At 36.1% G+C, this 27911-nt stretch overlaps 3 protein-coding genes and 1 long non-coding RNA gene across 10 annotated transcripts; 1 reads left to right on the top strand and 3 right to left on the bottom strand.

The window, feature by feature from the left end:
* Positions 1-169: 169 nt before the first annotated feature.
* Positions 170-21223, bottom strand: Mask (multiple ankyrin repeats single KH domain). 6 transcript variants are annotated; one of them, XM_076773385.1, is made up of 30 exons: positions 20873-21223; positions 17778-17928; positions 17485-17693; positions 16807-16954; positions 16391-16671; positions 16024-16309; positions 15627-15928; positions 15330-15545; positions 14558-15253; positions 14305-14449; positions 13667-14226; positions 12432-12626; positions 12128-12338; positions 11565-12053; positions 11116-11454; positions 10627-10818; positions 10169-10534; positions 9922-10076; positions 8830-9005; positions 8599-8731; positions 7541-8283; positions 7143-7457; positions 6818-7012; positions 6573-6720; positions 6269-6476; positions 4966-5927; positions 3333-4586; positions 2282-2473; positions 2162-2194; positions 170-766 (listed from the first exon to the last, which is right to left on the bottom strand). In XM_076773385.1, the coding sequence occupies exons 1-30, from the start codon at positions 21074-21076 to the stop codon at positions 743-745; spliced, it is 9528 nt and encodes a 3175-aa protein (XP_076629500.1). In that variant the 5' UTR covers positions 21077-21223; the 3' UTR covers positions 170-742. The 6 variants fall into 6 exon arrangements, with proteins under 6 accessions (XP_076629500.1, XP_076629496.1, XP_076629498.1 ...); XM_076773381.1 differs by having other exon boundaries at positions 17485-17928; XM_076773383.1 differs by having other exon boundaries at positions 12432-12611; positions 17485-17928.
* Positions 21224-21817: 594 nt separating this feature from the next.
* Beta-phers (phenylalanine--tRNA ligase beta subunit) lies at positions 21818-25086 on the bottom strand. 2 transcript variants are annotated; one of them, XR_013080329.1, is made up of 12 exons: positions 24890-25086; positions 24681-24736; positions 24458-24612; positions 23868-23937; positions 23522-23788; positions 23276-23455; positions 22809-23189; positions 22664-22744; positions 22493-22585; positions 22292-22415; positions 22136-22209; positions 21818-22025 (listed from the first exon to the last, which is right to left on the bottom strand). XR_013080329.1 is itself a non-coding variant. In XM_076773388.1 (11 exons), exons 1-11 carry the CDS (start codon positions 24945-24947, stop codon positions 21874-21876), a joined length of 1773 nt encoding a protein of 590 aa, XP_076629503.1. In that variant the 5' UTR covers positions 24948-25086; the 3' UTR covers positions 21818-21873. The 2 variants fall into 2 exon arrangements, 1 of the variants encoding a protein (XP_076629503.1); XM_076773388.1 differs by having other exon boundaries at positions 22136-22415.
* Positions 25087-25174: 88 nt separating this feature from the next.
* Positions 25175-26415, top strand: LOC143345857 (uncharacterized). Its single transcript, XR_013080330.1, has 3 exons — positions 25175-25306; positions 25836-25987; positions 26280-26415. It is a non-coding gene; the product is annotated as an uncharacterized LOC143345857 (long non-coding RNA).
* On the bottom strand, positions 26248-27528 carry Cni (protein cornichon). The gene is made up of 4 exons (XM_076773391.1): positions 27314-27528; positions 27110-27178; positions 26772-27028; positions 26248-26619 (listed from the first exon to the last, which is right to left on the bottom strand). Exons 1-4 carry the CDS (start codon positions 27392-27394, stop codon positions 26595-26597), a joined length of 432 nt encoding a protein of 143 aa, XP_076629506.1. The 5' UTR covers positions 27395-27528; the 3' UTR covers positions 26248-26594.
* Between the last annotated feature and the right edge of the window lie 383 nt (positions 27529-27911).

The following is a 27911-nucleotide window of genomic DNA, read 5'->3' as shown; positions in this document are numbered from 1 at the left end:
CTCGGGTCGTTTATCCATGCGACAAATCGAAGCCTTTGTGTATCTATTTGCGTACGTAATTAAAACGAAGCTTTTTAATTCGATAGATGAAGTTCGAGGAGTAAAACCAAGGATGCAAGGTTCTAATTTGAGTGAACTACTACTAAGGGTGAAGCCAAAGCCGACGTAGTATCGTATGCGTATCTGAATTTATTATCACGAATGTCTATAGCAAATACCGTAAGATTTGAATTCTCGTAAATGGGGCAAATCGAACCGGCAACGATTAAGATAGGAAGAAGTCTGACAAACTGTAATCGTTTCGTAAGTCAAATATGATATCCGCCTACTTCGAGTTACAATCCTGTAGTACACAGAAGCAGCGTGCCCGAAGGAAAATTCAAGATGAACAATAATGATTAAAATTTCTTTGTTTCGTTTCGGTCTCGCGGCCTCTGTTTTTCTCATCTTTTTTTTCTTCTTTTTTTAACTCTTTTCATGTCGTGTACCATAATTATTTCGATTGCATAATTATACTAGATAATAGCAATAAGTTGTAGTAAAGATTCACCGTCTTATCACCTAGCATGACAAATAATATCGTGTTTCAATGGGTATAATTAGGGTAGTAATGTAATTTAAGTGCCTAGAAACAACGCTTCGTATTCCAGTTCCATCTATTCACTACTTTGAGTTTCAGGTTCTATTTCGTATCGCCCAGGTAAGGAAACGAAATTTGTTGTCTTCGCAAATTTCTTCCTTTTTAATGGGTCCATTTATTCCATGCCTGCAATCAAATGGTTAAATACTCTACGTGAATATTTTTATGTATCGAGAGCTAATGGGGCTGAAAGGAACAAGACGAGGTGGTGGAAAGCAAAATATACAACACATAAAGTGTATCAAATTTTTGGTAATTATTTACCATGTTAACGACCTCACTGATTTCAGTAATTCTGAAATATATTTAAAGGGATAGATGCGTAAGCGTTCGAGAGCGAAAAATAATAGCCGCTCAAGCTTATTTTTCAAAATATAATTATCTGAAATTAACTTGAAAATAAATTGTGAGGTAAAAGTACCAGTAATTGACCATGTACTAATAGTTGACGCTTCCAGAAAGAGGCTGAAAATAGTAGCCTCAACGGTCATATTCGTAATAGAATAGCATCATTGGACTGCCGCGATGGTATCTGCAATCGATACTATGTCACACTGTTTCATAACAATTACAATACGGTGGACAAAATTTCTACAAAGACACCATGATTTATTGCCAAAAGTTCACTTATTTTATAAATATATGTTAACAGTGTGCGAAAGAAAGCCTTATAAACACTGCAGTATCATTACCACGAAACAGCGCATCTAAATAAACTTGCATGTTTTGCAATGGTCTTATAGTAATTTCATCCACTATATGCGTAGTAACAGCGGTTATAGCGAAACAAGTAATTATTTTAAATGTCATCAATTCGGTATGTTTAATCGTCATAAACGAACAAAAGCTAACAAACATAGAAATGTCTTTCCTCTTATTGAGTTAAACTTTCTAAAGATTTCCGTAAAAATGCCTCATTATATTTTTAATCGTACCTATCGAACTTACTTTCTTCTTTTCAAAGTATTAATATCGTTTACAGTTTTATTTGTTCAACTAAATTTTCTAATGCTTTCAATATCGTCTACTTTTTTTTACATTTTTCCTATAACAATGCACGAGATCGATTATATAACTCAAAAAGAGGCCAAGTACTTGAATTTTCAATGTCGACAGGTGTGTTGTTAACTACTAATGAAACACCCTAAGAGTTCCCGCAGAAAATTCAATATAAATATGTATTACACATCTAGTAAGTTCTAAACTTAAAAGATGATAAAGGTACAGTTGACACGTGGTTCTATAAATTTGGTGTGATCATTCCACAAGAACTAAAAAAGATATATAAGTTTTTGTGACATTATTCACTTAAATGGTCAACTAACTGGTACACTTACCTTAATTATACTTAATTTTATTTTCCTCTTATCTTCTAATGCCTATAATTTCAAAACTAGGTGTAGGCAATCTTTAATCATGGGTTGAGGATATTCAGTGACATTTTCCTTCCAACATACTTCAAGGTCATTGAAAGTGGTGAGGTCGTTAATATGGTAGATAATTACCAACTTTTCGACTAACCCAATAATCGGGCCAAACAGCGTAATGTAGACACTTTAAATATTTAAAAATGTAAAACAAATATAGATTCTGCATAAACACATCGTACGACTCCCTTCTTACTTTATGTGTACAACTTACCGGATGTTGTTTATCTTGTACACCATCTGGTATTCCCCATGCTGGTGGATCCATTTTGTTCTGTTCGTTTGGAGGGATTTCCGTTAACGTAGGCGTTCCGAATTGTCCTGGTAATAACGTTAATCCTGGCATTAGTGACAGAGCTGCAGCATTTCCATTCGGGAACGGCTGTTGTTGAGTATCCACGTGACCCTAAGGCGAACATAATTATCAATATATGTTTCAACGTACAAATAGATTCAGAATCAAAAGGAACACATCTGGATTAGCGATTTCACAACTGAAATCCGTATGTATTCTGTTTACGTACAATACTACAAATACAAGCGTGTGTACATAATGGATAGTTTTATTGGAGTGTCTCGGAAAATATTACATATTTTAGACACTTTGCTACCTGGCTATTTTTAAACCACCTACTCGAACGTACTACATGTATTAATACATCGTTAGGAAACTTTTTTTTGCTGATTACGAGAATATTATATTCATTTTGTTTATATTTAAAATAAACTATAAAAAAATAAAAATTTCGATGTTTCTGCACCGTCATTAGAAACAAAATTATAATTCTTCGACTATATGTATAGTTTGCATTCAAACGATCAGTATGTTGTAGGAAAATGCAATTGGTTTGAAAAAGATGGCAAAACCCATATAGTTAATCGTGCTTTAAATTATATTACGTTGCAATTATCATCCTGATTCATCACTTATGTAATAGCTATTTGTTCACGAGTCTCGAATAAATTGTTATCCAAATGAAATTTTATTCTTATAGAAGTTTTATTTAGATAAAATGTTATCGTTAAATTTTTATTCCTTATGTAGAAAAGATGTGCCCATCTCTGTTAGATAAGCTTTCAGCCTCGAATTTCTAGAGCTCGAGCCATTACAGTGCAAAGGTATATCGAAATATCAATACACTGTTTATCTCAGGAGAATCGATACGTCGTAGACTTGTGATTCATGGTGACGAACACGTGTCAAGTAAAAATTTAGACGACGAAATGTTGACAAAGTACAAACCAATAAAGCGATAAGAATATACCTGAAAGGAGGATTCCATCATCTGATGGAGTTCTGCGTCAACGTTGGATATACGATTGTAAGCTGCGTTAGAGCGAAACACTTGATGCCTATCGATTCCTGGCGCCAAGCTCGCCCAAGATCCAACGAGCTTTTCATTATTCAGCATCCAGTTGATAGAATCGGCATCGCCGCCGGGTCCCATGCCCGCCGTTGCGTAATTCTTCCACGCTCTCTCTGTACCGATTGGTCGCGGTACTTTGCGATCCTCTATTTTCAGCTGATTCATTTCTTGAGCTACCTGCGCCGGAGAAGACGGTGATATTGCCGGTGAACCACCATTCTCCAAGCTCGTGATCAAATCGATGCTTCCAGATTGTGCGGTTATATTCGCCAAATGATTAGTGAAGCCTATCTGGCCCATCATCGGATCCTGATGAGGTGGATAATTATTGTGCGGCGGTGCAAACGGCCAACGCGTTTGTCCATTAGTAGAGATTCCAGTATTCGGTGTGGCTCGAGATGGTGCTTGATACTTTCCTAGGGGGAAGTTTCCGAGCATTGCTAAATTATTTGATTGAATCGCAGACGGAGGTGGTGGCGGTACCGTTGCAAACATATTCGGATGTATTCCGGCTGCTGAGCCAGCATTGAACATTGTCACTTGCGGTTTGCTATTCAAATGCAGCGAACTAGAGAAATCCGGTGCCCTGGGATTTAACCTCGACATACTGACGGTGGTATTTACAGAAGCTGACGGTGCCGCTATTGTTTGCGTGAAATTTTGCATATGAGGATGAAAAGGCAAAAGAGGGTGGCCCTGCCCTTCGTTCGGTACCATCTTCAGTAAACTCGAATTTACGTTTGCGTGTTCGTAACTAACATTGTTCGCCTTGAACAAACCCACATCCAACGTTGGTTGCGACGTCGAGGATATAACGTGGGGTTGATGCGTTGTGGTGTTACGCGACGTCAGCTCGCCTTGAAATACTGGTCTACTGAATTGCGCACCCATTGCTGCCCCCATTTCCATACTCTGTTGAGGCATTACTGGCCGCGCCACAGCCAGACTACCGGGTGGCTTGTTCGAAAGAGAATGCTCGTTATAATTTCCAGATGACTGAAACTGAGGCGGTTGAATGGGACTGTGCCCCGTGTTCGACGATGTGCTGCTTCCTATGCTGGTTGCAATGGTGTTTGTGGTATTGTTCGATTTGCTTGAAACTGGAGAGCACATTGTTGTTCCTCGATATCCGGGAGCTTTCGATGCGTCCACCTGTTTGCAAAGAGATAAAGTGTTTGATAAATAAACAGGTACAATAAGTCGTATTCGGATGTCATAGTTCTTCGTACACGTTATTGCTTTGTATACAAGGTGAGAAAGCACTTTGTTATGCGTTCTACGAACAATTATTATATATAGGATATTCATTTGAAAACTTTTTTTAATTTTTCTCTCAGTTTCAAGGAAAAAATATAACTGTCCTGTTTACTTTTTACTTGTACTTTTCAAGGTTATTTCAAGGTTAACTTAATTTTTTTTAATAAAAATCTATATTTCTATTTACAGATTCTTATTCAACAGGGAAAAAGAAGAAACCAAATATGGCAAAAATCACTATAAGCTCGCTGTATATTATAGATTCGATACTAACCTGAGGAGGTACGCTGTCGATAAACTTGGATGACGATGAGCCCGACGTGTTTACGGAAACTCCACCTCCAGCTACGGTCGCAAAGTTCATACCCTTTTGAGATTCGTTTTCTCGACCACCCCACATCGATTGTTGGGTAACTTTCGTGAAAGTGTCATTGAACAAAGAATATTCGAGGGGCGTATTGTTCGTTTGCTGTTGCTGTTGCTGTTGTTGTTGTTGCTGCTGCTGCTGCTGCTGTTGCTGTTGTTGTTGCTGCTGCTGCTGCTGCTGCTGCTGCTGTTGTTGTTCTTGAATATTACACGCAATAGGCGTCGAACTTCGTATTTGTTGTTGTTGTTGTTGCTGCTGCTGCTGCTGCTGCTGCTGTTGCTGCTGTTGCTGTTGCTGCTGCTGCTGCTGCTGCTGCTGATGTTGTTGTTGTTGCTGCAACTGTTGACACTGCGATACGATTGGCGGTGACGGACTGACTCGCACTGAATTCGAACAAGTTGAGGCGATGGAATTTTCAGGACAATACGCGATCGCAGTGCTTGCTGCTGGTGATATCGCGGCATTCGAGCCGGGCGAATAAGTAGATTTTCCAGAGTAATGTGAAACCATAGTTGGCGGGGCAGATAAAGTAGGCAGTGGTCGGCAGTGTTTCGGCGATGTACTAACTATGGGCTGCTGAGACGAAGTCTGAGCCGTTGCCGCCGCCGTAGCTGACACCACGGTGACGGTATTCGCTTGTAACGATTTCTGCTTATTTACCGTGGTGTGAGTGGACTGCATCACGGTAGTGGATGTATGCGTGTTGGCAGTGATTTCGGATAATTTCGCTGCAAACGTTTGCGTGGTGCTTGTCGTCACAATTTTTGTTGCTCGTCCGGCGGTCATGATCGCGCTGGTATACGACATTGTCGTCTTCGTGTTCGATGAAGATGCCATTTGGGCGGCTACAGCCTGCGCTCGTTTTTCGGCTACACACGTAGAAAAACAAGATTACGAACAAGAAACGTTGCTCGATTATTTATAAAATGTAATACAATATCTATGAAACATTGGAATTTATATTTATTTTATGCAACAGATATATTATATTTGGTGCAAAAGTAAAAATTATGATATTTTATACAAATAAATAAGTTAGTACCATCTGAGCGTATAGTCTAAAATATATCTGTTAAGAATATGCGTTGAAATGTTTTCTAATTACATATTTTACATACATTGTACATACGAGGTTCAAACTTTTAATTTTCGAGAATATTATATATATATATATATATATATATATGGGAAAAGTAAGGTAATACGTTACCTGCAGCAACGAGTCTAGGTGCCGTTGCACGTGGTAAAGGTGTTGGAAATGCTCCAGCAAGTTTAATGGTGGACGATGATCGAAGTGGAATCAATTGATTGACGGTAGAAACTCCCGATGGGTAACTAGATTTATTAATTTGCATACTATTGGAATTTGACGTTAGACTAGGTGGTTTACTTACAGGACCCAACTTTGCTTTACTCGACTAAAATCAAAACATAAATGAGGTTAAAAAACAAATTTATAGTAAAAGTTTTAGAAAATCTTATTGACATCCAAAATACACATTATTTCATCTTACGGCAATAGTGGAAACGGTCTTATCCCAAGAGGAAGTCGTGACAACTGTAAGTTTCGATTTCGGAAGCATTTGCAATATATCTACGTCTGGATCTTTAATGAGAGCTGCTATTAATGTATGAGCCTGTTTTGTTGCATCTGATGATCCTCTGAAAATAACACGACAAGGAACATGGTTAAAATATACTTTACGTATTTAATTAGAAACTGTAGTTTGAAAGAGAATGAACATAATCGAGCACGTACTTGATAGTAATGATTCGTTCGCCTTGACATTTGCTTTGTTTTTCTACTTCGATATGCGCTCCTGTTGCGCCTCTAATAGCATTTATATTACTTCCACCTCTTCCAATTACCCGACTAATAGCATTCGGTGGAACAGAAACTTTCTTCGAACGGAATGGTGAATTCATAAATCTCCCCGAATCATCGGATTGCCCCCTATTTCACAACCATTTTTGTTTATTTTTTATCATTACTTCACAATTATTAAACCAAATAATATTTATATATAGAAAAAAAAAAGACAAAAAACAAAATAGTATTATAAAGATAAAATCGCTTTTCTTACTTTCGTACAACTTCCTTCCAACCTTCCTCGCGCTTGCCACCTTGTTTGGGACTAGTGGTAGTGTTCGTCTTGATAGAAGTGTTCAATGCGTCTCCATCATATTGATTATTGTAAGATTTTTTGCCTTTGCCAGGCATGTACGTTTCATTTCCAGTCGCTTCAAAATCTTCTCTGTCGGCAGGATGTCTCGAAGACTCGAACACCAGTTGACCTTTTAATTTACGTTCGCCACAATTAACGGTCGAGGATCTGGCACTCATGGTAATAGAAGTTGTGGACACTGATACTCCGTTGGTGACGTTAGTTATGAGTCTCCTGAAAATTAAAATTATTGCAGAAACGTCAGTATTGCGATCAAGTTTAATCGTAAAATTCATCTTGCGATTCTCTTTACTCACTTCTCAGAAGTGTTGTTTTGAGACTTGGTCGGAGTGATGGAACTCTGAGACAAAGAAGAGCTTTGACCGATTACAGATTTGGGCGATCTTTGCGGGGATGTATCCTTCTCATTATTAGTAGGACTAGTCATTTTCTTTTTCTTCTTGTCTTTCTTTTTCTCTCTAGCCTTGACATCGTTGCTACTGCAGCTACCTTGGCTATTCGCATCGATTCCACTGTCGCCTTCTTCTCTGTCAGGGTCTTCCGGGCTTCTATTAACTGGCGATGGCATACTATCCATTCTTTCGCAATCATCGCCAGTTTCATGTTCGCTATCGTCCGCCCTATCGCATTCTTCGTCGCCAGATTTCTTCCCGCTTTCCTCCTTGTCTTCGTAATTTCCTTCACTTTTCTTATATTCTTCGTGCAATTTCCGTTTCTCCTCCTTCTTCTCGAGTTTCTTTTTTTTCTTTCGTTCTCGTCTGCGAGCAGCCGCCGCTTTTTTCGATTCTTCTCGCGTTTTTTCCATATCGAGTTCTTCTAATAATATAGTCGCATTTTTGTTCGCTTTTGCTGCTTGAGTCTCTTTTGCAGCTCGAATAACTTTTACACACTCTTGGCATTTTTCTAGAAGTTCTTTGTCACTGACGGTTGCTATATACCTTGTCATTTCTTGGTCACTAGGAAACTGAGTAACGTGATTTACCATCCACTTAACAACTTTAATATGCCCCTTACGAAAAGCTGCCATTAAACAAGATACCTATAAAACATACAAGTATATATTTTCTTTCTCACATTCGAAGCAAGTACTATTGCAGATGTAGTTTGAAAAAATCAAAGATCAAAGATCGAATTTATAATTGTACAAATTTCGTTTCTCTTCCATTTCATTATTAATTTTTTCTGTTAAAATTTTTTAATAAAGTTTTAAATGATCTATGTTTATAAATATGTTTCTCTTATTTAGTGCCATAAAATATACTGACAAAATTTGAACATTAAAACCTGGAACATCCTGTATAACAAAGGCAATAAAAACTGACGTAGTTAACTGAATTCGAACTTTCTCGTATACCTTGCGATTATCCTGCGAATCAATATCCGCGCCAGCGTGATGCAATAAATCAACAACGTTTAAGTGCCCACCGTTTGCTGCTAACCATAACGGGCTATTTCCTTTTTTATTTTTCACCTCTACTTGGGTCCCTCTACACAATTTATAAAAAAATATATATTTTATTACTGAATTTGAATTGAATGTTTTAAAAATGTACAATTTTTAGTACATTAATAAAAACATTTCTACCTCGACAGTAATAATTCTACGAAACGGCAGTGTCCTTTATCAGCGGCGATGGTAAGGGCAGTATCGCGGGATGATGGAACAGGCGTAGCATTAACATCTGCCCCTTTGGTAAGCAAAACACGTCCAACTTCTACGTATCCTCCACTAGCTGCTTCCATTAATGGTGTTAATCCAGTCTAAGAAAAGTATTTACAACTCACACATTTACTTATTTACGTAATTTCAAAATTATTTCATTAAACGTTACAGAGAAAGAATTGATAAAATAAGTTCAGACCGTCGTGTATTTCTAGTCTGTACATCAGGCACAGTTAATCACAACAAATTATAAACTATGTACACGATTAATAGTAACAATCTGTTATTACTTTATACAGGGTGTTCGGCCACTCCTGGGAAAAATTTTAATAGAGGATTCTAGAGGCCAAAATAAGACGAAAATCAAGAATACCAATTTGTTGATGAAGGCTTCGTTAAAAAGTTATTAATAATTAAATTTAAAAATTTCAAATCGTTCTGGGAAAATTATTTTCGGTTGCGGGGATCAATTACAATCATTTTTGGTAAATACACATACTTCCGAAATCCTACCCACTTTCGAGAAAAAAATTCGATTAAGTGCTGAAAGTTTTCGACGAAAAAAAAAAATTTCAAATCGTTCTAGAAAAATTATTTTCAGTTGCAGGGGTCGAATACAATCATTTTTGGTGAATAGACATACCCCCGAAATCCTACTCAGTTTCGAGAAAAAAATTCAGTACGGTCGGAACTTTAAACGTTAATAACTGTTTAACGAAGCCTTCATCAACAAATTGGTATTCTTGATTCTCGTCTTATTTTGGCCCCTGGAATACCCCATTAAAATTTTTCCCAAGGGTGACCGCACACCCTGTATAAGTATATGTATAACATTTTGTCTAACAATTAATATATGTACTCTGGAAAGTCTTCCTTCTGCTTATATCCTCGTATTACATTATGTCTATACCTTATTTATTTATATTAACAAATAATGCTATAGTTTAATTCTATGTCACATTAAAGATAATAATTTATTTTAAAAGTGTAGACAAAGAAATATTAAAACTATACCTTGGCACGATGCTCTACATTAGCTTTGCGGTCGAGAAGAAGGCTAACAACCTCGTGTCTTCCTTGAAAGCACGCCAACGTTAACGCTGTATTACGATTAGTCTCAATTTGAGCATTTATATCGCTGCCCATATCCAGCAACAGTTTTACCGCCGCTAGAAGTTATCATTAATGAATTCACTACACTTAAACGTATAGCACACTAACAAGAGTAATTTCGTTTAAAATATTTTTATAGTAGACATACCAACATGACCATTCATAGCGGCAAGCATGAGCGGAGAAATGCCTAATTTTGAGCCAGTTCGTGAGTTAATTTCAGCACCATGACCAAGAAGAAGCTTTATTATATTAACGTAACCACCGGATGCTGCGAGGCTCAAAGGTGTGTAGTCGGAAACATTACGATGTTCCTTATTGGCACCCCGATTGAGCAGAAGCTCTACCACTTCGATTCTGCCACCGCTACAAGCGAGAGACAGAGGTGTATCCTTAGTACGTTCAGACTGGGCCTCTATATCAGCCCCATGGTTTAAAAGAACCCCCACCACCTTCTGGTGTCCTGCTGTTGCTGCTAATATAAGTGGAGTGAACCCCTTTTTATCTCTATGTTCTGGAAAATTAAACATGTGTTAATAAGTGTATCGTGTAAACATTACAGAAATTACGGTAATATCTCATAATGCTACTCGTCGTAAACGTTACCTATATCCGCACCGCGACTCAACAAAAGTTCAACAAGTTCATCGTGCCCACCAGCACATGCTAAAGTCAATGCTGTATCGTGATTACTGTCAGTTTCAGAATCAACATCCATACAAGAAAACGGTGCAGGCGGTACTTGGTTAGTTGTATAACCACCAACCGTTGGAACACCTGTTGTGTATTGACCAGCAACTAAAATAAAGTAGAAATTAAATAATTAACTAAAGCAAAAAATTTGATTATGAAAAAGTCGGATATTGATAAATATTTTTCAACGCGTTGAGAACGTTAAAAACGAATTTTTTCACACACATATAAAATTGTATTTTCTATTTTCTTCGAATTTATTGCAAACTAAGACTTTTTTCTTAATATTTCTTTGCCTTTTTGCTTTATATCAAGTATAATTAAAATGCGAACATGTTAATTCGAACTTAAGATTATTTGTCAAACGAATAATAAGATCAAATAATTCTAAGTCCCTCTCACCTGTAGTTGGATCTAAATGGTAATTTTGACTGGGAAAATTAGGTGCCTGCTGCTGGGTATTGGCAGTTTGTTGTTGCTGACATGATTGTTGCTGTTGAGACAAAAGTGGATATCTTCCCTTTTTGCCTTTACCAGTCGTTGGTGCGGTATAAACTTGTTTTTTGTCTGAAGCAACTATAGTTGCAGCGGTCGTCGTTGCTGGTGCTTGAGTTTGAGTAGCTACTTGAACTTGATTAGTGCTACAGGTCGTTGATTGCACGTAACCGTTCGTTTCATGAGGTATGCTATCTATTATTCCTGTCGCTTCGGTTACAGTTGGTAAAGCTTGTGTAGGAAATGCTGTTTATAAAGAAAAAAAAAAAAAAACAATCATACACGTCTGTACCCAGAAAACTCAATATTTTAAAAGCTAACAGTAAACATTATCATATTATATTTACGATACTTACTTATCTGAGAAGACTGGAGTAACAATTGTGGTTGAAAATGGCATCGAAGACCCTCGAGATATCCCTCTTTATACTCTTTGAAGTTCTTAAATGATTGATTTTGTAGAGACTGAGTACTGGTCAACTGTAAACCTGTCGTTATGTCTGCATGTATTTGAACACCCGCAGTGGTTACTTGAAGCGAAGGCAAGGTCGGCAACGAAGCAGACGGTACCGACAAGACAGGATTGGTAAAATATTCTTGAGATGTATAAGGACTGGTCGTCTGTTGAACAATTTGTGTGGTTTGTAAATGTTGTTGTTGTTGTTGTTGCTGATGTTGCTGTTGTTGTTGTTGCTGCTGCTGCTGCTGCTGCTGCTGCTGCTGTAATTGCTGCTGCTGCTGTTGCAATTGCTGCTGCTGCTGCTGCAATTGCTGCTGCTGTGGATCCTTACTATTCGACACTTCTAATCTTTTTAATTCGAGCTTCTCTTGATCTTCCGTCGCTACTTAACCGTATAATATTTCACAATAAATTATATGAATTATTATAAGAAGAACAGGAAGTTATTTGAATTATTACCATCAGCAGTATCATCGAAACTAATAGATCGAAAAATTTCAAAAGCATCATCGAGAGGAATATGCGAGCCGTCCTCTAATTTTATAACGTTTTCACTAGTACAAAGCGCCTTTGCTTTTTGAGCAGCAGCGACAAAGGGACAAGCTCCGTCCCGATGCAGTCTCGCTAATTCAGGATCAGTCTGCTCCGTAAGATTTTGTTGAGTTGTTTGCTGCGAATGTGTAATTCACACAAATAATGAAATGTAGAAATTTATTTTAATTCTTTACAATGCAAATATTTCGTAAAAATAACCTATAATTACCTGGTCGTGAAGATGATGAGTATGCGTAGGATGAAGATGCGACATTAATTGGGTAGGCATAAGTATGTTGCTTCCATTAGCAGTTACTGCTCCAGCTTGCTGCTGAGACTGCGATTGTAATGGTTGCTGTTGAATTTGTGGTTGTGGTTGCGGTTGCTGCTGCTGCTGTTGTTGCTGCTGCTGCTGTTGTTGTACCTAATTACAAGCAAAGTGCTTGGTTTTGCTAAAGAGTTCAGCAAAGTATAACAAAGTCATTCGGTATCATGAAAGTTCGTAAATTAGAGGATCCTAACACGTACCATGAATTTTTGATTTCTTAACACGAACTAATTTATAAGGAATAACATTAAATCGTTTAATTCCAATTTTGCAAACTAGTGGTTGATTATTGAGAATTACTGTGGAGAGTTATTCACATTTGCTAATATATGTTTCTTTCATTTGAAATAATGAGAACAATTTAATAGTTCCTGCATTTCATTTTCCTACAAACATATCCTCCATCTATCAATATACAACATTCTAATTTCTTCAAAAATTCTATTTCAATATTTTTCGATATGTTACCCGTTATTTTTCTAGAAGCAACTGAAATTCTTGTACGTAATTAATTAATATTAGCAGGACTTGTACTCTGATCAACTAGGTTGATGGCTTTGACGTATTTTAGTAAATGAAAACGTTGCTTACGTAATTCATTAATAATTTCACTGTACATTAAAAATCCATCGCCTTGTAACAAAACTAATTCCACTTTTCCTTCAATAGTAAATAACATTTTAGATAAACAAAACGTTTCACAATATTGAATACATTGTGTATAAATTATCGCAATAATACACTTACTAAACATACTGACTGTAAAAGTAATAACAGTCATCATTGTGGAAAAATTAGAAAACATTGGTTTCATGCACACCATGACAAAGACATCTCTGCACTCCTACAGGAAAAGTCTTTATGTTAATTGGCAGGACTGGATAAGCACAAGCAATACCATTAAATTCTTGAACCTTGAAGGCATCTATTCTCTCCATATGATATAACAAAGTAGTAAGCTGATTTTTGTTTGTAGCAAAATCGAGTAGGTTTCGACAAGTCGAAGACCGCAACGCGGTATATGTTGCTTGACCTGAATTCATTGGGACTCTCTACTTTATGACTTTTCGTGACACTCGATGATACATATATGTTGATCAAAATAAACTAAAACTATCAAGTATAAGAGATCAGACCTGTACTTGATCCAGTTGTAATTGCAGTTGTTGATTAAGTTGCTGCAGCTGGTGAACTTGTTGAACTTGATAGGTGTGTTGCCGTTGTTTCTGCTGGTACTGTTGTTGAAGACCAGCCATCAAGGTTGCCTGTTGCTGCTGCTGCTGCAACTTCCCGCCTACTACGCTGGACGTAGCTTTTCGAATATTTTTACCCTCTTTCTTCGAGACAGGTTTTGCTTTCGGGCGATCACTTATGGCGGTATTTTGGCTGACGTCGCTACTCGCGGTAATAGGTTGGGAAACAGCCATGACTGTAGGAGGTGTAGATATGCTTGGAGGAGTTGGTGTAGTCGTCGAAGATGTATTAGAGGTGACCAACGGAACGGACGACGTAACAGGTATCGTTGCAAGAGAGAGTGGATTTGTTGTAGGAAAAATTTCGGGATGTAAAGACAATTGAGCTTCTTGTGCAAGTCGTTTTCCTCTGAGAAAAGCGTTATAATACAGCGACATTGCTTGACTGGTACCTTGATGAGTTAAAGAATTTCCTGACATACCAGTTGTACTGCAAACTAAACCTTTCGATGGAAAATATTACTATTAAGAATATTTTACACAACGCAATTACTGTTAATGTATAGAAGAAATTGACGAACCAGTGTTTGGCGTACCTGGCGACAACGTATCTGGCTCGTTGACTTCCTCCGGCTGTTGTTGTTGTTGTTGTTGAGTTACGACGGGATTCCTTGAACCAGAGAATAAATGGCCTGCACCCTTAATTTGGAGTTCTCTTTCTACCCTCTGAAACATTCGTAACTTACAATAGTTAAAAAAAAAAAAAAAAAAAAAAGAACTAGTACAGTATGAACAAATTTGTACTGAAATTAGTTAAAAAAAAAAAACACTTGCTTGTAGTTCTTCGAGAATTTGTTGCTTATGTAGAATTTGCTCTTGTCGAGTATTCTTTCGACTTTCCGAGACATTTAATCCTGGCGTCGGCGCAGGAGCAGGACTAAGGCTTATATTAGGTTCTGAAAGGTTAGTAAATCCTCCACTGCCTTTATCCAATATATTAGTATCGTCTTTAGTTGCTACGATTGATTCTCCTGCGGGCTGAGAACGAACTTGTTGCGCCTCAGCGGAAGTAAGACTCGTATCGGGCATCATAGTTACTGATCGATTCTTTCTTAACAACGATTTTTGCGTATTATGTTTAGGTTGAAGGTTTTGCGCCTGCGATTGTTCAGCAGCATGTTGCTGCTGCTGTTGATGTTGCGGTTGCGTGGTGGATGCTTGTTGTTGATGGGGTATATGCTGTTGGTGTGTTGTATGCTGTTGCTGCTGTTGCTGTGGTGGTTGTTGCTGCTGTTGCTGTTGTGGTTGTGGCTGTTGTTGTTGCTGCGGTTGCTGCTGCTGCTGCTGTTGTTGTTGTTGTGGCTGTTGCTGTTGCTGTTGCTGTTGTTGTTGTTGTTGAGGAAGCAACATAGGTGCAGGAGCTGCATTATGTGGCGTACTCATCATAATACTGTGAGGATAATCTAATAGAAGTTGAACTACGCTGGTATGTCCACCTTTCGCAGCTTCAATTAACATCGTAGAATTATCCTACAACAAAGTTTAGAATTGCATTGCATCCATAGAAAACACTTAGTCCTAAGGCTAGTTAACCAATAGTGCGTACCTTGAGTTTATGAAACGGATTTGCAGACTGTGCAAGCAAAACTTCTACAACTGTGAGATGGCCGCCAGCACATGCCAATGAAAGGGGAGTGTGATCGTTGTTTGTCGTTTGCCTATTAACATCTGCACGTTTCGATATAAGAAACTGAACTGTACAGAGGTGACCGGCTCTGCACGCTTTCATTAACGGTGTTCTGCCCCCTTCTGATTCGTGCTCCTATATTATATTTATAATAAAAAAAAAGCGATAGAAAAAACGTAAATATTTTTTTTAAAATCATTCGTATCAAACACGTACTAAATCAGCACCAAATTGAAGTAAAAGATCCGCAACATCAGTATGGCCATTTTCACACGCATACGTTAACGCCGTATCACCCGTTTGCGTTTGAGTGTGAACGTCTGCCGCGGATTCGAGTAAATAACGAACGAGATCCAAATGACCCTCCTGAGCAGCTTCCATTAGAGGAGTAGAGGCTCCCAATTCAATATCGGCACCTGCTTTAATTAAAAAGTCAGCGACTTCCAAAAAGCCACCGCAACAAGCTAAGGTAAGGGCTGTCTCTTGCGTTTCCTCCGTTTGAGCATTAATATTCGCTCCTGTATAATAAAAATACGAGAATGTTGTCAAATTATTTGTCACGTAATTGTAACGTTCCGTTTCATGTAACAAAATATTGACCGTCCTGTAGTACCTTGACTTAGAAGTAATGCAACCATTTCTTCGTGACCCTCGCGTGCCGCTTCCATCAACGGAGTATAACCTTCGTCATTTACTTCCTCGATATTTGCTCCTCTCTCAATCAGAAGCATAGCGAGGTCAACGTGACCTCCGCAAGCAGCCAATGTTAATGGAGATTCAAAACTGTCTGTTGGCATATTAACCTGCGCGCCCGAATCTAAAAGTAAACGAGCAACTTCCACATGACCATCCATCGATGCTTCCATAAGGGCAGTGTGCATTTCATCAGTTTTGTGCTCCTATAAAATGCAACATTTTAGTTTATCCTTGAATAAAACATCCATTACAAGAAATGAAATTAATCACGTTTGAAAGGTTACCTGGTCTGCACCAGCTTCTAACAGAAAGCGAACCATTTCAAAATGTCCTTTATAGCAAGCCAGTGTTAACGCAGATTCTTTAAATTCATTGGAATGGGTATTAATTCCAGCGCCATGTTCTAGTAAGATCTTTGCTATTGGAACGTGTCCAGAACTGGCTGCTTCCATTAATGGTGTATGACCATTCTCATTGTGATCTTCCACATTCGCACCTGCTTCTAACAATGCTCGCACAATCTCTTCATGACCACCCGAGCAACCATACATAAGTGGTGTATTACCTAAAGATATGAAAAATTACTTAGATTCTGGAAATTAATACGAGTATAACAAACTTTATAATATAAACATGACACAAGCACCATTATTGTTAATACTGTATTATTCTTATGAATACCACAGGTTGAATTTCATACCTGAAGCAGATTGAGCATTAACATCAGCTCCATGAGCGATAAGCAAGCTTACAACATCTACATGCCCCGCAGTGATAGCCTCCATTAAAGGGGTACAATCTCCCTTTATACCACGGTCTTCTACGTTTGCATTCATTGCCAAAAGTACCTGTTTATATAACAAATTACTCGTAAAATAAAACAATATTGTCACTAAACTGTTAAAAATTTCATTGCATTCATTATGAGGTATACAACTAAGAAAAGTTACACATTTCACTTTTTCTTTATGAAACAAAAGAATGTGAACTAATGTAACTATATTTGATAAATATAAAACTCCATGCACATAAATTATATAAAATTTCTACAAGTATTTTAACCAATCCAAATATTTCTTGCGCCGAATATCAAAATAATTCCCAGTGTTCCTTTGTTCTTGCTCAAACTAGTATATAAATAACATAATGTAAAGTCTCGATCTATTATTTAATAATATTGGTAACAACTATTAACCATCTGCATAAAATATTTTTGAAATACATAACAACCATACTGCATATTTACTATATCTTACATAAATCATGTATCCTATGGACAATAACTCATGTAGAATATGGCATACAATGTTGTATACATATTTTTGTACATTTCTATAAGTATTCAAAATGCAAACAAAATATGAGATAAAGTTCAAACCTGGGCAAGTTCGTAGTAACCAGCTGAGCAGGCGAGAGAGAGCAAACTCTCTCCCTCCTCTGTAGTCTCGTGAACACTGCGTCCTTCCGTTAGTAATTTCCTAACAGTACCAACGTCGCCGTCGGTGCAAGCCTCTACAAGAGAGCGTTTTTCGCTTTGTGTGCGTGGATTATCGCTGCGCATACGAGTTAATGCAGCTGCTGCTTCATCTAATGCACAAGAAACACTAGATGTTAAGCGACGGAGCACTTCGTGATCAGCCAAGTGCTTCCCATCGCCTGACGACAACTTGCCGATACCAGCTGCTTCCAGCAAAGCTTCTAACCGTGCCTGAGTTTCAGGATCCACGGATCTCTCTGGATCTTCAGGAGTCAATAGAAACTTGGACGATTCTAAATGATGACCTTCGTCTAATTCGACCTGATCAATTGCAAAACACCCCACCTATAAATAACAAAGTAACATTTTTCCCAATAAGATTAAATTTTGTACATAAATTTAATACACAGTTAAAATTTAAAGATATATTATCTCAGTATACTCATAATGTTTAACAGAATAATTACTTAAATCTATAAATAAGAAAAGTAACATTGTATGGTAACGAGGATATTGTTTATTTATATATCTAAAAATATAAGGTATAGAAATCGTCAATAATTGCTTTCCTCTAAATTTTTTCATATAAAATTATGATCATACTGATATTTCGTACGGGTAATATAGTTTTATCGTTTCATAAATTCTCTGTAATCTAACATTGTTTCTTACGAATGCAGAAATACACATAAATATTGTAAAAGATAATTAAAAAATTGCTGAATCGTTTTAATGTCCATGAATGTTGAACAGAAAATATATTAATATATATTTCTTAAATATTATAAGAAATAGCTGTAGTTGATTTGAATAAATGAAACAATTCTTGTAAGATTAAAAAAAATTTGTTACAAAGGTTCAACTAGAGAAAAGCAAGCATTTTACCGAATTGAGGTTATTTCATTCGACAAAAATATCGTGAAGATGTAACAGAAAATAATATTGCTAGAAATGATATTAATTATTATTAAGGAAACGGTATTAATCAGATATTGTGAAACGAATAAAGAATTGAAATAAAATAATGGTTATACAGACGAAATATGATTTAGACAAAGTGATATAGAGAAAAGAAAGCATCGTTGCAATACGCGGTAAGCTTACGAGTAAATCTACTATTTTGAAAAGTAAATTAAGAATTCCACATAATCTAAATCATCGTATGTACATCTCGCGTAGAGGTCATATCCTCTCGCGCTGCGAGTGGAAACCGATGAGACATAAACGCAAATCAGAAGAGAGGTGAAAGTATCGCGTCTTCTCTAAACGACTAAAACCGCTTGCTTGCCAGTGAACACAGAGACATAAGAACAATGTGCAGCCATTCCAAGAAGGACGAAACTGACACTTCCTTGCTATACTCTGCGTGCGTACCTACGCGTTTCGTTTGTTTTTTTGAATCCGAAGAAAAGAGAAATCGCCGCGTATCCACTGCTCGACGAGTAAGCACGTCGTATCGACTAATGTGATTGTTCGCACTAAAAAAATCGTGGGGGGAAAAAAATAGCTCCGTATACACCGCTGATGGCAGAATATAGAATAATATGGTGGCTCTGCTCTCCACAATTTCCACGCCACGAACACGAGCGACACAGGAGAGTAGAGTAACCGGTAGAGACAGAGGCAAAGATAGAGCTGAAACAGCTCGTTGACAGTACCAGAGAATGAGCTAGCGGTTAGGATAAAGGTAGAAATACACCTATGAACGTATAGAGAACGTAGGTAAAAGACGACCGAGCAGCAGACAAGCAGGCTCACGAACTCGCACGAATACGCGAGAAACGCGGCCGAGGAGAACTCCGCTGGGTGGCGCACAACGTAGTGCAAGCGGACGTAAAATACTCACACACATACAAATATGTACATAGGGACAAGGCAGCACGCGCGCGAGAACGCGCGCGGGCGAATGTACTACACGCGAGTTTACTAGCCAGTGAAAAGATATACGTATATACATACGTGCGAGAACGTCGTGTGTATATACATGCATAAATGCTACTTTTATAAACATATACGTGTACACAGGCGTACACGTGCGTGCGCACGCGCTTGATTATGCAGTACAGCTAACCGGAGTTCTTTACCCAGCGCTTGTACGTGTTCGTTCATAGGGCATGCGAAGCTATGACACACGAAAAATGTTACACAAATTTTTTGGTTGCCCGAGTATCGTACACCTTGAATAAATTAATTGTTTTTGTTTTATATCGATAGACACTAACCAGTCGATGGAGTTAGAAGAAGATCCAAAATGATACACCGATACAATAAGAAAAATCATCGACAAATAGATCCAAAGACATTCCAAGAAACTAAAGGATATTTCCTGCAAGTGTATTGCGCGTGGACTTTACGCTGACGTTCCATAAGCTATTAACGCATACATCCCGATTATATAACGTCCCTGCATGAATTCCCTTCTTGTTTTACCTTCCTTTCCTTTTGTTTTTAAGGCATCTAGGTATGCGAAACTCGTTTAGATCTGCAATTGGCCGTTTAATGGTTATGTTGTCAATATCTTGTAGTCGATGTTGAATTCGAACTTTACGAGGAGACAACGAATCTTTCTATTTGATTGCCTGTCAGCCTTGCTTACCAGTGTATACGATTACAAAGCGTCGAACGGTATGACATAGTTTTGTGTTAATTTTTACAGACTAACGATACGTTTCGTTCCAATTTCGCATGACGGCCATTCAAGCATAATTTCTTTTCAGTTTCTTACCAGTATGTATCATAATTAGATTCGTATTTTTCTTCCAACATAAACAACGAAACTTTGGAAATTACGATAAAACTTCAGAAATATCAACATTAAATGTTAATGGATTACTTGACAACTCTTTGTAGCTATGTATTCTAATTCGCGTGCACAAAAAGACGATTCCACGACGAAATTGCAACAAAGAAATCGCAAGGAACTAAGAAAATGTCGAACAAGATCAACATCGATCGCGAGTAGGCTTCATCGAAAGATGGTGCGTGTGTGCGTATGTACCCGTGCGCATATATACACACACGACGCATACATATAGGACTTATACTATACGTACAAAAGACAGGCAAGAGTAAGTAAGCGAACTTGCATATAAGAAAGAAGAAGAACGCAAGATGAGGGCGGGAGGGAAAGGGAGGGGGCGGTGACTGGACGGACGGACGCAGAAGCGACGGACGGATTCGTACGTGTGCGTGCGTGTATAGTGCGTATACGTGCGTACATGCGTGCGTTCAACCTCTCATCGCACAAATATCTTATCCACGACGTGGCATGTTTTTTGGCTTAGTTTACCTCTGAAACACTGTCCTCTTCGCTCTCCGACGAGTCTGCCATAAAGCGTGGCTGCAGCTCGGAGAAGGTCTCGGTCTCTGACTTCGTAGGACTGGAGTTCGAAGACTGGGGAGTCGACGACGTCTTTCCAATGTCGTGGTGAACGCTCGCTGATTTTTCGTGCTTCTGACTATCCGAGGTCGTTCCTTGTGCTACATTCTGCATCTTTACCTTCCAGATGAATCATATGATACTGAGGTATCGTTCCCGTGTCGCGAAACACACACAGAACACTTGCTTTTCGATAATAATCTCGAGCACGATCGCCGTCATTCACGTAAGCTAACACCCGCCATTTCTACTATGGCCGACACCGAGGCTCCCGGATGCCTCTTTGACCATCTATATAATTTCATACGATTCGACGAGCCATCTTTCGTTTCCCGTGGCGGGTAAATTCGATTTATACTTTTTAAACATGATACATTTTCGATTCCTTATCATATGTAATTCATCTTTATTCTCGTTTCTTTTACTTTATTATTTTTCTTTTAATAAGTATAATTAATATCTACTCTCTTCATAATACGCTCGACGAAATCTCGACTCTGCTTAGCGATGTTGCGCCATGAATGTTTTAGTTTTAAATCTACAGCGAAATAATTATTGATATTTTCAGGAACATATTAAATACAAAATAAAACAACAGTAACATTTTCAAAAGTTTCATACAATGTACAAAAATAGCACAGCTTGAAACTTATTTGCATATTCTAGCATATTTACTAGAATATGGAAAATTACTTTTGTAAAAAGAAAATGTACAATTTACTCAAGTAGAAACTATTTAACCTAATATAATATATTTAATACGTTTCATGTTAAATGAACACAAATTATTCTGCTCTAATCGTTTAGATTTCCTTAATTATTAATTTTGCGTAATAAAAGCAGCCGTGGTAAAAAAAAAAAAAGTCATTATTTATTCAAGTATTTGTTACATAACAAACAATTTTTCTTTCTTATACAAATGATTCAATATCGATCTCTAATACAGAGCAGGGTATATTTAGATCAAATTTTGTAATTACATCCGGATGTAGAACGCCCATTTTTCCAATCACTTTGTTATAACACAAAATTTCCGCACAACGATGACGGAAGAAAGTAGGATCTGTAAAAAATCATTTTAGATAAGATACAGGGTCTGTGGTATGTTTCCATTTTTTGTATATGGTGTCATTTAACTTTTCTAATAAAATAATTCGTTGTATGATGCTTTACCGTCGACCGCGCGAAGATAATAACCGTCCGAATTTTCACCAACGCTCCACGGTATTTCTAATACTTGTAATATTCTGTCCAATAAACCATGAATTATTTCGAAACCATCCGATTTATTACAATACAGCACGCACAAATTACGATTATTACGCGCACCTACTTCCGTAGTATTATCTCTTAATATAACATCGGAAACTTCAAACAATTTCTGAGGTAGTGGCATTTTTTTATTTGCAGCTAGTGTCTTCAATAATCCTGGCAGTAGAGTAGTGCGTGCTACCTATAACATTATCGTAAAATGTAAAATATTGATCTAATTTTTCCGACGAAAAGTAATATCACTAAAATTTTTTGTACCTGAAATTCTAAAGTTTTTGGATTTGATATATGAACCGCTGTTACGTTTTCCAGTTTATGACCTAATTTATCCGCTATATCTTCGCGTGAACACTATGGAGAAGAATCATTGAACCTAACGAATCAATTACATACACAGTTTAAACAAATATCATTAAAAATATTGTTTACCAATGAGAAAGTCAATGCTTCTGTAAAACCAGCACAAGCCAATTCCGTACGTAATTGATCGGACAATTTATTAAGAGGGAGCTAAATTTTAAATGCAAAAGAATAGAAAATTATCAAATTAAAAAACAATCAAATTTATTCTTACCTCTTCTGCGATTGTAGATAAATATGGTATAGTTTTCTGAATGTTGTTGTATCCATATGCTATGGCGATATCTTCATAAATGTCACATGCATGTATCACATCGTGTCTAGTGGGAGGTATTTCAATATTCAATATGTTATTTTTCCTGACGCATGTTTTTAACGACATTTTAGAAAGTAGATTAGCTACTTCTTCTGCTGTTTGTTTTATGCCAATATAATTTATAGCTTTCTCACAATCAATTTCTTCAGTTCGATATTTTAAGTCAGGATAATGAAATACTTGTTTATTAGGATATATTACTTCCACCTTTTCTACTGTATATCTTGTTTTACAGTATTGACTAAATGCGCAGACTATAGTGTCCAACACTATCCTTGCCTATAATTTTTTGATAAATGAAAATTTTTAGTTAATATGACTCTTAATTCTATAATACATTATAAAAATATCACTTTTATCTATACCTTTGTAAGATCTGTTGCTGTACATTCAATGAATACATTTTTGGTATCGAGTGTAATTTTTGAATGATCTCCATTGATAATAGGTGGAAGGGATAAAATAATTCCATTGCTATCTTGCACTACAGGAAAAACTGGACTATCTTTTATGATGTGTAGGTATCGTTTTAACTGTGCATGATTCTGTAAAACATTTTTCAGTAAAATATTTGATCGAAATTCAATTAAATTCTATTCAAAACCACCTACAGCGTATAAGTTCATAATTCCTTCTCCTGTATACTCCCTATCTTGATTAAGTGGTTTAAAACAGATGTCGGCTGGTGGTTTTGCATCATATAAAAATGGACCCTGAATTGTGTCCAAATCATGAGTACCGATAGATACCAAACTCCGTTTTCTTCCTATATTTTTATGTAATTTGTCTTGCAGATCAATGAAACTATCGTAAGAGTCTTTTGTGAATGTAATGTCACGTAAAATAGCTGCAACGATATGTCCTCTGATTTTCAGACACTAAAACACAATACAAATGAATTATTAATTATTTCTTTTTATAATAGACATCACAATTTTCATACTAGTATACATATACCTCGCTTGTCATAGTAATCTTCTGCATGCCTGTATCTGAATTCATCGCCATATAATGCGGTATATCTATTCTACATAAAAATATTACAAAATCTAAATAGTATAAGGATACCTAAATTTAATCTCTTATTATATTTTCCATTGTTATACTGTAACAAATCTTTATAATTATAATAATGGAAAGAATCGCGTAAATTTACAGGGTGTCTGTCCTATACCATGTGGGAATTATTCTAGCAATGGATTCTACCCATGAAAACAATATAAAAAAGTTATGGCCTATTTAACCTCGGGTACGATTAGATCAACTATTCTAACTTTTGCAAGAATTATTCCAACATAAGAGCGCTGTAACTCAAAAACATGGTCAACAATAATAACTAAGAAGCCAAATCTGCTGCAAATGTTTAATCATAAATGTAATTCCATTGTTACGAATATTAGAAACATAGAATATTTGTATCAAGAACATAAATAAATATTTGAAAAAAAGACACATATGTAAATATAATGAAATAATGAACTATATATTGTTAATATTAATTAACCATTTGTATGCGCATAAAGACAAGGAAAAACAATTGTACATACTTGTTTAAAAATATGAGCAATCCAAGAGTTAAACCTTCCAAGCATAATAAATCATATCTGTTTGCTGGTATGTCAATTTTATATATAATTTCATCAGATACTTCTGTATTTTGATCTAGTCCTTTTTCCTTTATTATCATTAACTTTTCTGTTGTCTGAAAATTAAAATATGATTAATGTTGTTGTTAATAAATACGTAGTGGGAAATTTAAAAAATACTTACCACTTCGTCCAATTCTAAACCAAATTTGAAGCACAAATCTTGAAACTCATCATCCGCTAAAATAGTATTATCTTAGATTGAATTACTTTTACAAGTGTTGTATTAAAACATTAATGTACAAAATAATTGAATTGATGTTGGATAACAAAACATAAACCGTACAAAGATCATATATTGTATAGTTGCAATTAGAATAATTCATAACTTACAATACGTTTTACCAAGAGCTTTAAATAATAAGTCACGTTTGACATTAACGGTCGGCATTTTTTATACGATAAGCACTCGTATCTTTCTTACGGTAATCCGATGAACAATGTGGCCAGTGTGCACAGATTTGGCATAATTAAATGCATCGACGGCGACACTAGTAACGACGAACTTCTTTAGCGTCTAACGAAGTGGTGGAAAAAGCCGTCACATACCTACCGCACGAGCCATATTATGTACATGTATATGCATGCATACGTAAGTTCGGTATTTCGCGCAACTTTGGGAAATCGAGAAAGAAGGCGAATGCGAGCCTTTCCTTCTTGATCTTGAACAGCTAAAGTGCGTCCTCGCGTCAATGGCATACAATTTCGAATCTCGACGGTCCAGGCATTTTTACGTTCCGACCCGTATAGGCATGTATGCATACATACATATACGTACATACAATAAGCAAACTTCATAATGAAAAAACAATGCACACGGAAATACACGTTTTAAGACCCCCTGATCATGTTTTAACTATTGAAAAAAAGAAATTATATTTATTATTCCTATGAATGAGCATATCTACATACACATATGTATGTTATTGATACGACTGAGTAGAAACAGCTGATGCAATTTGTACTCGATGCGTGAAAAATAGATTTTGCTCGTGTTCATGATTCCTCTTCTATTTCAGCATTATTTTTCTCTAAACAGTTTAATTGTGTTAATATTTGTATGTAACATTGCATGAAAATAATAGTGAAATATCATTTTCTTTCGTGTCTCATGATTTCTATTTGCATTTGCGATTAATTAGTATTTTTATTGTGTACATTTCGTTAGGTATTTCCTTTTATCCATCTTTCAGATTCTCATCTGTGTACGGTGTTTCATACGCTTCCTTTTATATGATTCAATATAAATATCATTTTTCATTTCATTTTTTATATATAGATTAATCGCAAGGACATAACAGGAAGAAGTCGCATCTGCCGAGAGACTTTTAATTCCAAGTCGATTAGACATAAACCTCATCACGAATTTTAAAGTTAAAATTCATTTTATTTTAAAAACCTCCAAAATATGTATACGCATGAAATTTCAAGGTAACATTTCTAACCTTACATTATATTTTCGGAAAAGAATTTTTTTCTCGAAAGTTCGTACGATTTCGGGGGTATGTCTATTGACCGAAAATGATCGTAATTGACCCCCGCAACCGAAAATAATTTTTCTAGAACGATTTGAGGAAATTTTTTTCAACACCTATGCTAGAGTTTTAAGCTACATAAATTATTAAATTATATTGTCTCTTAGTTTACGCATATTTTTCGAAAAATTATACGTGCATAAGAACGTACCATAGTAATCATTAAATGACATTTTATTTTTGTACAGAGACCATGCATACTTTTACATCTATACCGATGTAAGGAAAATAAAATAAGGTATAATACTTTAGATCTATGAAAAATAACAGCAGTATAACAATAACATCTAATTACTTCGTTATTACGCGATTAATCAATATGACAAATGAATAGAGAATAGTATGCGAATATTAATTTTTATTTTAAGAAATTGTAATATTTTAACAAAATGGTCAATCTTGTTTTTCTTATATGTTGACGAATAACATCGGATCTGTGAATTGTAGTGTACTAAAGACAAGATGATAAATTATTATGAAAAATAGAATTAAAAATACTTTGTTCATTGAATCAATAAATTGATCATGCTGAAACAAAAATATAAATTTTGTGAAAATCTTATTTTCAATACCTAAAACTGTGGATAAGATATTATTTTCTTTCAAGACAAATTTGATATGGAAAGTACATATATGTGTGTGTGTATATATATATATATATATATAAACCTAGAACTTACCCATATAAATAATAAAAAAACGACAAGAGATAAAATGCAAGTTTAATCCATCCTTCCCTTTGATGAGCTGTTAAAACTTGAGCATTCATTATACTAGTGGGGTCGTAGAGGCCTGGTTTAGACATAACAGGTCTATGCCAATACTGCCATAAGTGATATGCTATTAATGGAATATTGAGGAATAATGCAAACCATTGTCCACTTATTAGAAATAAAATGTTAATCACAATATGTAGGCTATATTCTGGAATAACTATCTGAAATGAAAATATATATTCATTAAAACTTTTAACAAAATATTAAATATTATAATGTTACAAAAGCTTGTAATGTCTCACCGGATTTAAACTGTTACAGTGTTCGATCGGATTTTTATACCCAGCCTTTAATTCATCGAATGAAATAACCTGAAAAATTTAATGCCTTTAATTAAATTGACAAATATACATACATACAAAACGTAAGGTTAGAAACAATTCGGATCAATTATTCACGTATATGTTTTGTGTAAAAAATCATCATCGTTTGTAAGTTTCACGTACATGAAATATTGCGAAGAATATCAAGAAAGCATCTGTAATTAAAGCCACAACATATGAAAAAGCGGCCAAATTGAACGCCATTGTGATTATACACGCAACGACACCGAGTATGTATGTACTTGAACGTGTTTCAACGCTTATGGATTAGATTTACACGCGAAACAGGTGTCCAATTCTTAATACGTATATGATTAAACAACTTATAATGATATTCGGCTTACATTTTGTTTGTCATTGACGAGATTCAATGATAACGTTGCAATTGCTAAGATACGTAACGTACGTTTCTACTTTAAATGAATTGTATCTAGTAAGACTGTAATTGGTCATGACCATATCAAACGTATGCACAAACAATTTAAACGATCTAACCCTGCGAAAGAAATGCAAACTCGTCAATTTTAATGATTCTATTTTACACAAGACAATTAGATATCGATGTTTTTCATACTTTATCAAATTTAATAAAAACATTTTTTGTAATAATATCTAATGAAATTTACAAGTTATTTGCATCTAACGTTTGCAATTTGCTGTTACAAGTTCATTGTACGTATTATGAGATTATGATATCGTACATCCGGAAAAAACAGCCTTG

Source organism: Colletes latitarsis, chromosome 9 (genome assembly GCF_051014445.1).
Source record: "Colletes latitarsis isolate SP2378_abdomen chromosome 9, iyColLati1, whole genome shotgun sequence".
NCBI classification, from domain to species: Eukaryota; Metazoa; Arthropoda; class Insecta; order Hymenoptera; family Colletidae; genus Colletes; species Colletes latitarsis.
The sequence above is the reverse complement of the archived record's forward strand: the minus strand, read 5'-3'. Positions and strand labels throughout refer to the sequence as shown.

What these genes read in the sequence shown, in the direction of transcription:
- Mask (XM_076773381.1), bottom strand. Translation starts at nt 21,076, where the DNA reads ATGCAGAATGTAGCACAAGGAACGACCTCGGATAGTCAGAAGCACGAA. An exon ending in TAATGCTCAATCTGCTTCAG is followed by an intron (nt 16,672 to 16,806) that starts GTATGAAATTCA and finishes TCATATCTTTAG; the next exon opens with GTAATACACCACTTATGTAT. An exon ending in GTAGAATTATTACTGTCGAG is followed by an intron (nt 8,732 to 8,829) that starts GTAGAAATGTTT and finishes TAAATTGTGTAG; the next exon opens with AGGGACCCAAGTAGAGGTGA.
- Beta-phers (XM_076773388.1), bottom strand. Translation starts at nt 24,947, where the DNA reads ATGCCGACCGTTAATGTCAAACGTGACTTATTATTTAAAGCTCTTGGT. An exon ending in AGCTCTTGGTAAAACGTATT is followed by an intron (nt 24,737 to 24,889) that starts GTAAGTTATGAA and finishes ATACTATTTTAG; the next exon opens with CGGATGATGAGTTTCAAGAT. An exon ending in TTGCTCATATTTTTAAACAA is followed by an intron (nt 23,938 to 24,457) that starts GTATGTACAATT and finishes ATTTTTATGTAG; the next exon opens with AATAGATATACCGCATTATA.
- Cni (XM_076773391.1), bottom strand. Translation starts at nt 27,394, where the DNA reads ATGGCGTTCAATTTGGCCGCTTTTTCATATGTTGTGGCTTTAATTACA. An exon ending in TATTCTTCGCAATATTTCAT is followed by an intron (nt 27,179 to 27,313) that starts GTACGTGAAACT and finishes TAAATTTTTCAG; the next exon opens with GTTATTTCATTCGATGAATT. An exon ending in ACTGTAACAGTTTAAATCCG is followed by an intron (nt 27,029 to 27,109) that starts GTGAGACATTAC and finishes TTTTCATTTCAG; the next exon opens with ATAGTTATTCCAGAATATAG.